The sequence below is a fragment of the Gymnoscopelus microlampas genome (assembly GCF_963454915.1).
Source record: "Gymnoscopelus microlampas genome assembly, chromosome: 1".
Lineage (NCBI taxonomy): Eukaryota > Metazoa > Chordata > Actinopteri > Myctophiformes > Myctophidae > Gymnoscopelus > Gymnoscopelus microlampas.
This window is the reverse complement of record NC_139962.1, coordinates 38952713-38965212: the sequence shown is the minus strand read 5'-3', so window position 1 is coordinate 38965212 and position 12500 is coordinate 38952713. Positions and strand designations below refer to the sequence as shown.

At 41.6% G+C, this 12500-nt stretch overlaps 1 protein-coding gene across 1 annotated transcript in view; it reads right to left on the bottom strand.

Moving 5' to 3' along the window:
• The window catches only part of efl1 (elongation factor like GTPase 1), an 83064-nt gene extending 80992 nt beyond the window's left edge, over nucleotides 1–2072 (bottom strand). The window contains exons 1-4 of the mRNA XM_084057628.1: nucleotides 2056–2072; nucleotides 457–559; nucleotides 254–321; nucleotides 1–85 (exon numbers count right to left, since the gene is read on the bottom strand). Of these exons, the coding sequence (XP_083913754.1) occupies nucleotides 1–85; nucleotides 254–321; nucleotides 457–547 (244 nt within the window). The 5' untranslated portion in view covers nucleotides 548–559; nucleotides 2056–2072. The remainder of the gene's footprint in view (nucleotides 86–253; nucleotides 322–456; nucleotides 560–2055) is intronic.
• Between the last annotated feature and the right edge of the window lie 10428 nt (nucleotides 2073–12500).

Genomic DNA, 12500 nt, shown 5'->3' with positions numbered 1-12500 from the left:
CAATTGCATAGTGTAGAGAGATGGCACTAGACTTCATAGTGATTCCACGAATCTGTTCATCCTTCCTGCTGTCCAGATATCGCAGCTGGAATATAAGAAAATACAAATAAAACAAAATAATAATAACAGCAATAATAACAGCAACTAAGATATGGCCAGCTGAATTCTGCTCAAATTATAATGTGATGAAGAATAATCAGTAAGAGCAGTAAAGTACAATATGTAGGTTAGAATACCTTTGGTGGACACATACCTGTCCAGCTAGGCGACTTGAAATTATACCATTGCTTGCCACTAAGCAGTCAGCCAATGTAGTTTTGCCTGTAAATATGCACTCTGGTTCTCATTGTGTTTCGTCGTTTAGACAGCATTTATATGGCCACAACATGGACATTAATGTTTACATGAGAAAACTGCCAGAAAGCTGCTGTAACATCACCAACTCAATCAACTTACCATGGTCAACATGAGCCAGAATGCAGAGGTTCCTTATGTTGGCTGGGTTTTTCTGGAGTGCAATGATCTTGTCTAAGCCTTTGTGCCCCATGCTTATAATTACCTGGAAAGAATTACACATTACTTATAGCAGTGGTTCTCAAAAGTGGGGTCCGGGGACCCCCAGGCCAGGGGTCCGAGAGGGGGTTCCAGGGGGTCCCCAGCTAAATGATTGTTAGTTAGGAACAAAATAATAGACCAGGGTTTCTCAAAGTGGGTGCAGGATGCAGGTGCTGCAAGTCCAGGGGTTCCGCAGAATATGTTGATAATATTTGGAATTTAGCAATATCTCAATGTCTCTTGGGGGGAAATATTTAAAAGGTTATTTACAGGGGTGCCTTGGCTTGAGCCCAAAAAGTTTGAGAACCACTGAAATAGACCCTGTACAGTTCTATACATAACTCCAAAGGTTGTCCAAAAACAAGCACTCCCTTACCCTAATCATCCTAGGGATACAATAATAACCTCCGACAGTGTATGTACAGTACAAATGGAACCAAATGGACTAGTTATGGGGGTCCATAACCTAATAATGCATACCAAACTGGTGGTCCTTGAAATTAAAACGTTTGAGAATCACTGACGTATAGCATAATTTTATAACTTGTCAGTTAAAGTTTACCGCAGTGTTATCTCTTTGGAGCTGTACGTAGTGGACATTACAGTAGAGGTAGAGGGTATTTGGAAAGAAATGAATATCAATAGTGAATTCCAGTGGTGGTAAAAGTACTCAAATGTTTTACTTAAGTAAAAGTATCAATACTGCAATGTAGACATACTCTGTTACAAGTAAAAGTCCAGAATAGCAAATTTACTTGAGGAATCCAAAAGTATTGCCGTCAAAATATACTTAAGAACTAAAAGTAAAACTACTCATTATGCACAATATCCCATTTTACATGTTTCCAAATATATAAAAATCATTTGAAAATAGCCATGGCTGAAGTGGTTAATGTATGTTTTACAAAGTAACTAGTAGGCTAACTACATTTTTTAAGTAATTGTAGAGAAGTAAAAGCACAATATTTGCCTCTGAGATGTAGTGGAGTATAGGTAAAAGTATTGAAAATTGGAAGTACTCCAGTAGGGTTAGGGGTTAGGGTTGCAGTACTTGAGTACATGTACTTAGTTACTTGTTATATAGTGCGCCACTGTTATATAGTTACACCACTGGAATCACTGACGTATAGCATAATTGTATAACTTGTCGTCTCTTTGGAGCTATAGGTAGTGGATATTACAGTATAGAGGTAGAGCCTCAAGAAAATCGATAGTGAATGAATTCCGATACAAAAACAGAGGAGAATAGGCATCAACAGAGGGTTAATGCTGATCTGTGTGGATGACAGTTGTCAGTCTAGTGAACAGATCAGGCTAACCGACCATGGGCAGCAACTCGTCAAAAGTCTGTCTAGAATGGAGAATGATCTTTATACCCGGCACACACAGTGAAAGGATTTTGCGAGTCATAATACTATGACAGTTTAGTGTAATAATACATGCCAAAACAACGTTAGAACCATGGTTAGAACAACACACATGTGTACAACACCAACTCACGTTGTTGTCCCCGGGATCCCGGAAGTTGCTGGTGATTTGCGTCAGACGTTTAGCCACGCCCACTGATGCGTAAAACGTCACATAGCAACGAGGACGCTCCTCGGTGGTTGTTCGGATACCAGAACAGGGTTGCCATGTCCTCTTGTTATAACTTATAAGCGTTTTTTGGGGGGCTTGTTTCTAAAGTGTAGTTGCTTATTTGGGCAAATTGGGCTTGTTTCCTAGTGCTGTTTAAACCAGTGGTTATTAAACATTTTAATGATCAAGGACCCCCAGATTAATGTATTTGTCTGTGGTCTGAGAATATTTTGTGCCAGGGACCTGTGTATCAGATTTGTGTGGTTAAAATATCGCCCCCCCCCCCCCCCCCCCCCGCCGCGCCCCCCCCCAAAAAAAAAAGATTATTTTGAAAATAGCAGATCTACAAGCTTGTAAATCTGCTATTTTCAAATAGCCGATATGATTGGTCTAAAGTGCTCATGTGGCCTATAGCCGCTTGTTTTTGGGCGCGCTCAGTGTCAGTTTAACTCTGAGGCTAGCCAACTGTAACAAAATTGGCATTTGGTTACAGTTGTACACTCTCTGAGTTCCAAATGGGTTTGACACACTGACACAGCACAATTTTATTAGTGTGGTTGCCCTAAGAGGGCAACCAGACTATAGTACTCTATACACTTTCTTTCTTTATTTATAGATTAACTTTATTTCAAACCGCTACTCCTCCCACAGTTTTTATACCCTAATGTTGTGCCATATATCAAAATGACCGTCTTGAACGGGAATCGTGTGCTTGTTTGCTAAGAGATTGGTTGAATACTTTAATTGATATTAATTTATTAGTGCCATTAAATGTCCCCATCCACTTTAATGGAAAAGTGAAAAAACTCAAATTCAAGTATTTTTTTCTCAGAAACCTTAACAGCTAGAGTTATCAGATTTGGAGGGATAATTCATAATTAAGTCCCAAATTATTTAACAAAATATCACACCATTCGGCCTCATGGTGGCGCTATAACAGCCCCCTTTACGTTTTGGCCCGTAACTCTTGAACCGTAGGTCCTAAAATCAAAATTTCTTTTCACCTGGATTCCTTGGGTCACGACGCATCTCCCCATATAGGCCACGCCCATTTGCGTCAGGATAGATTTTTTGATATTGATTTATTAGTGCATTAAATTTCCCCATCCACTTTAATGGGAATTGCAAAAACTCCCATTCAAGTATTTTTTTCTCGGAAACCGTAAGGGCTACAGTTACAAAACTTGGAGGGGAGGTTAATAGTTTTTTGAAAAAATATTAAGAAAATAATCACACCAGTCGGCCACATGGTGGCGCTATAACAGCCCCCTTTACCTTTTGGCCTATAACTCTTGAACCGTAGGTCGTAAAATCAAAATTTCTTTTTCCCTGGATTCCTTGGGTCACGACGCATCTTCCCATATAGGCCACGCCCATTTGCGTCAGGATAGATTTTCCGCCATTTAGAATTTTCTTCAAAACACACTTTTTGCTCCTTTTCCTTAATTTTTTTTCAAAATCTCACACAAATCGGTACACGTGATCTATGGACCCATGCGATAAACCTATCCAAGCGGAATTTTGATAGTCCGTACCGTCTGTCCGTAAATGGCTTCCAAAGTTAGCGGGAGGGGCCCGTTTGACCAAAAATGCCATAAATCACGCACGAAACGTCCGGTCAATCCCAAATTTGAATCACATTTCGAGGGTGGTATACTAAACCAATCCCCAAAAGCATTTCTACTTTGATCCATAGGGGGCGCCACGAATGCTCGAAACGTAACCGTTTGATGCAAAAACATGATTTTTGGGGGATCAATCCTCTCAAAATGAAACGCAGGCGATCTCAGGAGTGACGTGACGATGTAATTGGCGCAGTCTCCGACGGTATTCCTCCCGGCGTATTACTGGAGTCCCGACCGCGTCGGCGCAACCACACTTTGCAATTGCCAATTGCGACGCGTCTAGTTGTACTTGGGATTCAACAAGATCTTGCTGTAAAATATGGAAAAGCTGTGTATATGTGCTATTCTTCCTGATGATTAATGTCAATTTATGTATTTAATGTATGTATTTTTCACACTTGGTTTACCTTACATATTGGCTCGCAGTAATATGTCATATAGATAGATCTGCATAGAAATTAAATTTAGTATTAGTTTATTACTTACTATATATTAGTAAGTAATATACTGAAGTCAAGTAATATATATTACTTTCACTTATTACTGTCCTAAAAACTGTATTATGACTTAAATCTTTTATTCTTATTTTGTACACATACATATGTTGGACATTAGCAGCGGTACGTGGGGTAACACTTGCTATGCATCCCACATCTATAATGTGTTATAAACATACTTGTAATGCATGACAATTTGCTTAAAACACTGTATAATTATAGTTATAAGAACTCATAAATACTTATAGTAACTCATATGAAACATTTTGTAATGACTTATAAGGTCAAGTATGCATTGTAGTATGCATATATAACACTGAATTATACAGTGTAACACTGTATAATTGCTTTGCAGTTATAAAAAATACGTACTCATAATGCAATCATAACGCATTATAAACCATTTCATAATGACACTACCTATGCATACCATGTTAATTCTCAAAGATGACAATATACTCATTTTAAAATGCTTTATAATACTATAATCTATAATATAATAATAATACTGTTGCAGCCAATTTGATATATTTTAATATTTGTATATGAAGGTGCTGTGATATTGTGATATTACTGAATTGATCTGGGCATAGGCGGGGACTCAGCCAATTTCAGGTACAGCCTACTATTTGAGAATGTCACAGGTGCACAGCATTAGGGATTGGGATTCAGACCAGAGGGAAGCCACACAGTTTTTTCAACCGTGCGTGTTTTTGTTTGTTTTCTGTTTGTTTTGAGTTATTTTCTGTTTATTTCCTTATCACAGTTAGTTGTTTAGTTACAGTTAAACACCCGGCTTTTGTTTTGCTGTCATTCATCCTGCAATCAAAATAAACATCCTTAAATGCACTCAAGAGAAGACCTGATTTACTTTAAACACCACGCGTCTGGAAAAGCTTCACACCATCCCTCAGTGGCAATTATTTGTGGTTAGTTTGCCACTACATTTAAGTTGAAAAACTTTGCTTCCAAAGACGGATGGACACAGGAGGACAGCGCTGTATTCATTGACTTTTCCTGGTTTAAATCCACGTTACGCACCCGCAAGAGGAACGGGGACGGACCAAACATTCTAAGTCACGGTAGGAGTGGTTATGAATGAATAAAAAGTTGCGGAGGAGATTGGCCTTCACGCAACGGGATACAGGCAAATCCCATAAAGTAATTCTAAACAAAGCCTCCGTTGGATTGTTGAATAATGGCAAAGAGTAACGAGGAAAATCAGGACATGAACGCAGAAATGAATGCTGCTGTCAATCAAACTGAAACGGAGGAGGGGCTTGTGAAAAGGACAGCTAAACTCACATATAAAGCAGCGGAAGCAAAAATATTATCAATGCAAAAGGACAGGAATTCTGGGATAAAGCAATTGTGTAAAATGTCAAAGGAATTGGAACAAATGATGATTTCAAATGGAAATGTTTCTGACCTGCAAATCAAACATGACATGTTGTGGAAGCTGTCTGGGGAAACTACAAGGTTGCATGAGTCATTAAAACCTTTGTTGCCTGAGGATGAAATGTTTAAACAAACGGAATGGTTTCAGAAGCAAATGCACAATGTTAAAGGAGTATTGCACAAAATGGAAAAATGGGTCTATGCAAACAGGGAAAAATGCATACAGGTTGTGGAGGATGAAATCAATGATGTGTCAAACAATGCAAATGAGGTTGTGGATAACAATAATGTGTCAAATGCAAATGAGGTCATGAATAACAATAATGTGTCAAATGCAAATGAGGTCATGTATAACAATGGTGTGTCACATGCAAATGAGGAGCTGGATGATATTGGACCTAATGACAGTATTTCCAACATGGGTACCAAAACAAATGTGTCAGGTGGAAGCTCTGGCCATTCAAGGTCCTCAAGGTCCACAACTTGCTCTACACGTATCAAGGCAGAGGCTGAAAGGGCTGCACTCCTGGCTTTGGAGGCTGCCCTCAAGGAAAAGCATGAGCTGGAGGCTCAGGAGGCTCAAATTAGAAGGAAAAAGGAACTGCTTGAAGTGCAAAGTCAGATTGCTGCACAGACAGCAAAGGTCACAGTACTCCGAAACAGAGGGTCTGATGTAGGCACAAATGGAATGAATTCATATGTGTCAAAACACAAGTCTGCTCTCAAACCATCTGCTGTGCCATTTGTTCCACAAACATCAAGTTGTACCGTCAATCATCCACCAACAGGAGGCAGTAAAACTGCAAAACCCACTCAATCACATCAAAATCCATACAACCAGTATAATGCACCAACAGGAGCTGCTAAAACTGCAATAACATTACAATCTCAGCAGCTACAGGATCCATACGACCAGTTCAATACTGCAGCTACAATGCCAAGTGGAGCACGCCGCAAAGACACCATTTCACAAGGAACCAGATCAAAAACGTACGCTTCAATTCACAACCCAAGCATGCCTCAAAGATCTTATCAGTCATATCCCAGTGTATATACACAACATGAGGACCAAGGCAGTATGCCTCAAAGATCTCATCAGTCATATCAAACTGCACAGCCATCACAGCAATCAAACCAAAACAGTGAGGAACCGGACCAAGGCAATATTTTCACCATCATGCAAAAGCAAAATGACATCACAGCATTACTAGTGCAACAGCAGTCTTCATTATCATTACCCCCAAGGGACATACCAGTGTTTGATGGAAACCCTCTTGAATACAACTTATTTGTCAGAGCCTTTGAACATGGAGTGGAAGGAAAAGCTACTAGCAGTGTAGACTGCTTATACTACCTGGAGCAGTACACTCGCGGGCAACCTAGAGAACTGGTTAAGAGCTGTCAACACATGCCATCTGACAGGGGGTATCAAAGAGCAAGAATACTTTTAGAAGAACGCTTTGGAAATGAGCAAAAAATAGCTACTGCATATATGGAAAAGGCACTTGGATGGGCACCACTGAAGTCTGAGGACATCAAAGCCTTGCAAGCATTTTCACTATTCTTACGCATCTGCTGTAATGCAATGGAGGACATAAGCTACATGTCAGAGATGAATATGCCATCAAACATCCGTGCTATAATAATGAAGTTACCATACAAACTGAGGGAAAAATGGAGAAACATTGCTTTTGAACATCAGGAGAGACGCCATCGTCAAGCAGGTTTCAGTGACTTGGTCATTTTTATTGAGAGACAAGTGTCTATTGCATCTGACCCACTGTATGGAGACATTCAAGACACCACTGTCTCATTCTCAAAATTCAAAGTTGGAAATAAAGTGTCACAGGGACGCACAAAGGAGACAGGAAGCAGTTTCGCTACATCTGTGGCAGCTGTTAATTTTGAAACTCAAAAGGAGAAATACTTACCTGATAAGTTAACAAAGGGACCTTGTCTGCTGTGTGAAGAGGGCCACAGAGTGGAAGTGTGCCCCAAGATGGAAAAGAAGCAGCATCGGGATAAAATTGATTTCCTAAAAAAGAAAGGTGCTTGTTTTGGATGTCTATCAATTGGACACATGAGTAAAGATTGTCACAGTCGGATGTCTTGTAAGGTGTGTAACCTGAAACATCCCAGCATTCTCCATATCAATGCAAAGGAATGGAAAGCAATCAAATCAAATGACACACAGCAAGAAGCAACATGGACGAGTCAAGCCACCACTCCCAAGACATGTGGCCATATAGGAGCCGGAGCACAGGATTGCGTCTTGTCAATTGTGCCTGTGAAGATCAAGGCAAAGAAAGGCAGCACAATTCTAAAGACCTATGCATTTCTAGATCCCGGCAGCTCCTCTACTTTCTGCTCCGAGCAACTGATGAGGAAGCTAAAGGTGAGAGGAAGGAACACTAAATTCCTGATGAAAACAATGAATAAAGAAAGCTTTGTCAACAGTCACGTCATCTCAGGACTAGAGGTAGCTGCACTCAATGGTAACATCTATATTGAGTTGCCTGATGTGTACACCCAACGCAAGATGCCTGTGACTCGTGATAACATCCCACAACAGGAAGACTTGTATGCTTGGCCATACTTGAACTCTGTGGAAATTCCTGCTATTGATGCTGAGGTGGAGCTGTTAATTGGAACTAACTCTCCAGAAGTAATGGAGCCATGGGAAGTGATAAACAGCAGGGGTAAAGGACCTTACGCTGTTAGAACCCTATTGGGATGGGTTGTCAACGGACCATTGAGAGGAGGCAATGAGAGTGGGAGTAGCTGCCCCACAGTCACAGCCAACCGCATATCCATTGCTCACATAGAGGAACTGCTGGTGAAGCAGTACAACCATGACTTCAATGAGAAATCAGCAGAAGACAAGCCAGAAATGTCCATAGAAGATCTTAAGTTCATGCAAATTGCCAACACTTCAGCTGAACTCACCAATGGACATTACTGCTTGAAGTTGCCTTTTAGACAAGAGGACAATGTTGTCATGCCCAACAACCGCCATCTTGCTGAGCAAAGGGTCCTCTGCCTAAAAAGGAAATTGGAGAGAAATCCTACATTCAAAGAGGAATATACCAACTTTCTTGGAGATGTCATAAACAACGGCTATGCAGAAAGTGTGCCAGAGCATCAGGTGAAAGGAAAAGAAGGAAAGGTGTGGTACATCCCGCATCATGGGGTGTACCATCCTAAAAAGAAAACCCTGAGAGTGGTATTTGACTGTGCGGCAAGCTACAAAGGTGTGTCACTCAACACTAAACTACTCCAGGGACCTGACTTGACAAATTCCTTGCTCGGAGTTCTCACAAGGTTTCGCCTAAACTCTATAGCAGTTATGGCTGACATAAAAGCTATGTATCATCAAGTCCAAGTGGCAAAACAGGATGTAGACTTTCTTCGCTTCCTATGGTGGCCCAGAGGTGATCTGACACAGCCGCTCACTGAGTACAGAATGACTGTTCATCTGTTTGGTGCAATATCATCGCCCAGCTGTGCCAGTTTTGCCCTTAGAAAAACGGCTGAAGACAACAAAGCAGACTTCCCAGTTCATGTAACAGACACCATCAAGCAGAACTTTTATGTGGACGATTGCTTGAAGTCCTTGTCTTCAGAGACAGAAGCCATGTCTTTGGTTACAGACCTGACCGCTCTATGCCAGTTGGGAGGATTCCAACTGCTGAAATGGATCAGCAACAGCAGGTCAGTGTTGGAAGCCATTGATGTGGAGAAAAGAGCCAAGGAAGTGAAAGAACTGGATTTCGACAGAGACAGCCTTCCTGTCGAAAGAACCCTGGGACTGCAGTGGTGTGCAGAAACTGACACCTTTAGGTTCAAGATGGCAGTTCAAGAAAGACCATTCACAAGAAGAGGTATCCTGTCGGTGGTGAGCTCAGTCTACGACCCCATTGGATTTTTAGCACCCTTCACCTTACCTGTCAAGATAATGCTACAAAACCTCTGTAAGATGAGCTACAGTTGGGATGAGCACATTCCTCAAAACTACCAGTTGCAGTGGGTGGGGTGGCTTGAAGATCTAAGAAGACTCAGCACTTTCAGTGTGCCAAGATGTTTTAAACCCAAAGGATTTGGACAGCTCACAAGTGCCCAACTACATCATTTCTCTGACGCCAGCGAGAACGGCTATGGCACAGTTTCATACTTGAGGCTGCAGAGTGATGAGAAGATCCATGTAACTTTTGTTCTAGGAAAGGCACGAGTTGCTCCTCTAAAGAATGTGACAATCCCAAGGATGGAACTAATAGCTGCTGTGCTGGCAGCGAGAGTTGACAGACTCCTGAAAGCAGAGTTGCAACTAGAGGTGGAAAACTCAATCTTCTGGACAGACAGCACAACAGTGTTAAAGTACATCAGGAACGAAACAAAGCGCTTTCATACCTTTGTTGCCAATAGGGTCTCTGCTATAAGAGAAGCCACAGACATCTCACAATGGAGGTACGTTGACACAAAACGGAACCCAGCTGATGAGGCCTCTCGTGGGGTGAAAGTTGAACACCTTCTCACCTGTAGCAGATGGATCCATGGCCCAGAGTTTCTTGCCAAGAGTGAAGAGGAATGGCCTCTTAACATCTTGGATTCAACTTCCATCAGCAGTGATGACCCAGAGGTTAGAGGAGAGGTTTCAGTTAATACTGTCATCATCAACGATGCACCAAATAACATCTCTGAAGATCCACAGAATGCAGTAAATCAACTGATAACCCACTCCTCCTCCTGGAAAAGGCTTAAGACCTCAGTTGCGTGGTTTCTCCAGCTGAGAAAGATGTTGCAGTTGTTGAGTCAAAAGAGAAAAGAAATACAAGCTTCTCTGTCCATCAGTGGACTTGACCCAACTCAACAAAAGAACAAAGAGGAAGAGGACATGAAGAGATTCAGAGCCACAATGGGTGGTCACGTCTTATTTCCTGAAGATATTGACACGGCTGAAAGTGCCATCATTCAGTACTGCCAAATGGACAAGTTTAGTGATGAAATCACTGCTTTGAGAAAGGGAACATCTGCAGTGAAGAAAAGCAGTCACATTTATAAACTTGATCCAGTACTGAAACACGGCCTCTTGAGAGTGGGAGGTAGGCTTAGCAAAGGAGCAATGCCTGAAGACACAAAACACCCAGTCATTCTTGCTAAGGACCAACACATCTCCACTCTCATCTTACGCCACATTCATGAACAGTTTGGACACTGTGGAAGAAATCACCTACTTTCCAGACTTCGTCGACAATACTGGATCACAAAAGCAAATGCTGCTGCTAGAAAGATCCTCTCTTCCTGTGTTGTCTGCAGACGATATAGGGGAAAGCTGGGTGAACAAAAGATGGCAGATTTGCCAAAAGAAAGACTGCAATCTGATCTTCCACCATTCACAAATGTGGGCATTGACTATTTTGGGCCGTTTGAAGTGAAGAGAGGCCGCAGCCTCATAAAACGCTATGGAGTTATCTTCACCTGCATGGCCAGTCGGGCAGTCCATCTGGAAATGGCCTATTCATTGGACACCAGTTCTTGCATCAATGCAATACGCAGATTCATTTCCAGGCGAGGCCAAGTATCACACATCAAATCAGACAACGGAACCAACTTTGTTGGAGCAGAACGTGAGCTGAGAGAAGCTCTATCTCATTTGAACCATCAGAAAATTCAAAACTCACTACTTCATTCTGGAGTGAAATGGAGTTTCAACACTCCAGCCGCATCCCATCATGGAGGAGTATGGGAAAGAGTCATTCGCATGGTCAGGAAAGTGCTGAACTCTATTCTTCATCAGCAACATCTGGACGATGAAGGACTACAAACACTCCTGTGCGAAGTGGAAGCCATATTGAATGACCGTCCCATTACAAAAACCCCAGAGGATCCAAATGATCTCGAACCCCTGACTCCAAATCACATTCTCTTGTTAAAAGGCAAACCTTCTCTACCACCCGGGCTTTTTGACAAAAGTGACTCCTACTCCAAACGACGATGGAGGCAAGTTCAATTCCTCGCCAATCTCTTTTGGCACAGATGGATTCAGGAGTATGTACCACTGTTGCAAGAGAGACAACGGTGGCCAAAGGACAAGAGGAACTTTGTCACAGGAGACATTGTCATCGTAGCAGACTCTAATGCCCCTCGCGGATCCTGGCTGTTGGGCAAGGTACTGCAGACCTTTCCTGACAGACAAGGACTTGTGCGGTCGGTTAAAGTCCGGACGAAGTACAACATCCTGGAGCGACCAATCACGAAGATCTGTCTTCTATTGGAAGCTGAATAAAGACTGAAACCCAACTTCTATTATTGGGGTTACCAACCCTATTGGATTATCTACATGAACAATGAACATTATGGATTGAGAATACTGATATGGACTATTCTATTTGGCTGCAATTTTGTATGTTGTTGAATTGTTATGTTATTATACAGTAACAATTAGGAGCCGGAGTGTTGCAGCCAATTTGATATATTTTAATATTTGTATATGAAGGTGCTGTGATATTGTGATATTACTGAATTGATCTGGGCATAGGCGGGGACTCAGCCAATTTCAGGTACAGCCTACTATTTGAGAATGTCACAGGTGCACAGCATTAGGGATTGGGATTCAGACCAGAGGGAAGCCACACAGTTTTTTCAACCGTGCGTGTTTTTGTTTGTTTTCTGTTTGTTTTGAGTTATTTTCTGTTTATTTCCTTATCACAGTTAGTTGTTTAGTTACAGTTAAACACCCGGCTTTTGTTTTGCTGTCATTCATCCTGCAATCAAAATAAACATCCTTAAATGCACTCAAGAGAAGACCTGATTTACTTTAAACACCACGCGTCTGGAAAAGCTTCACACC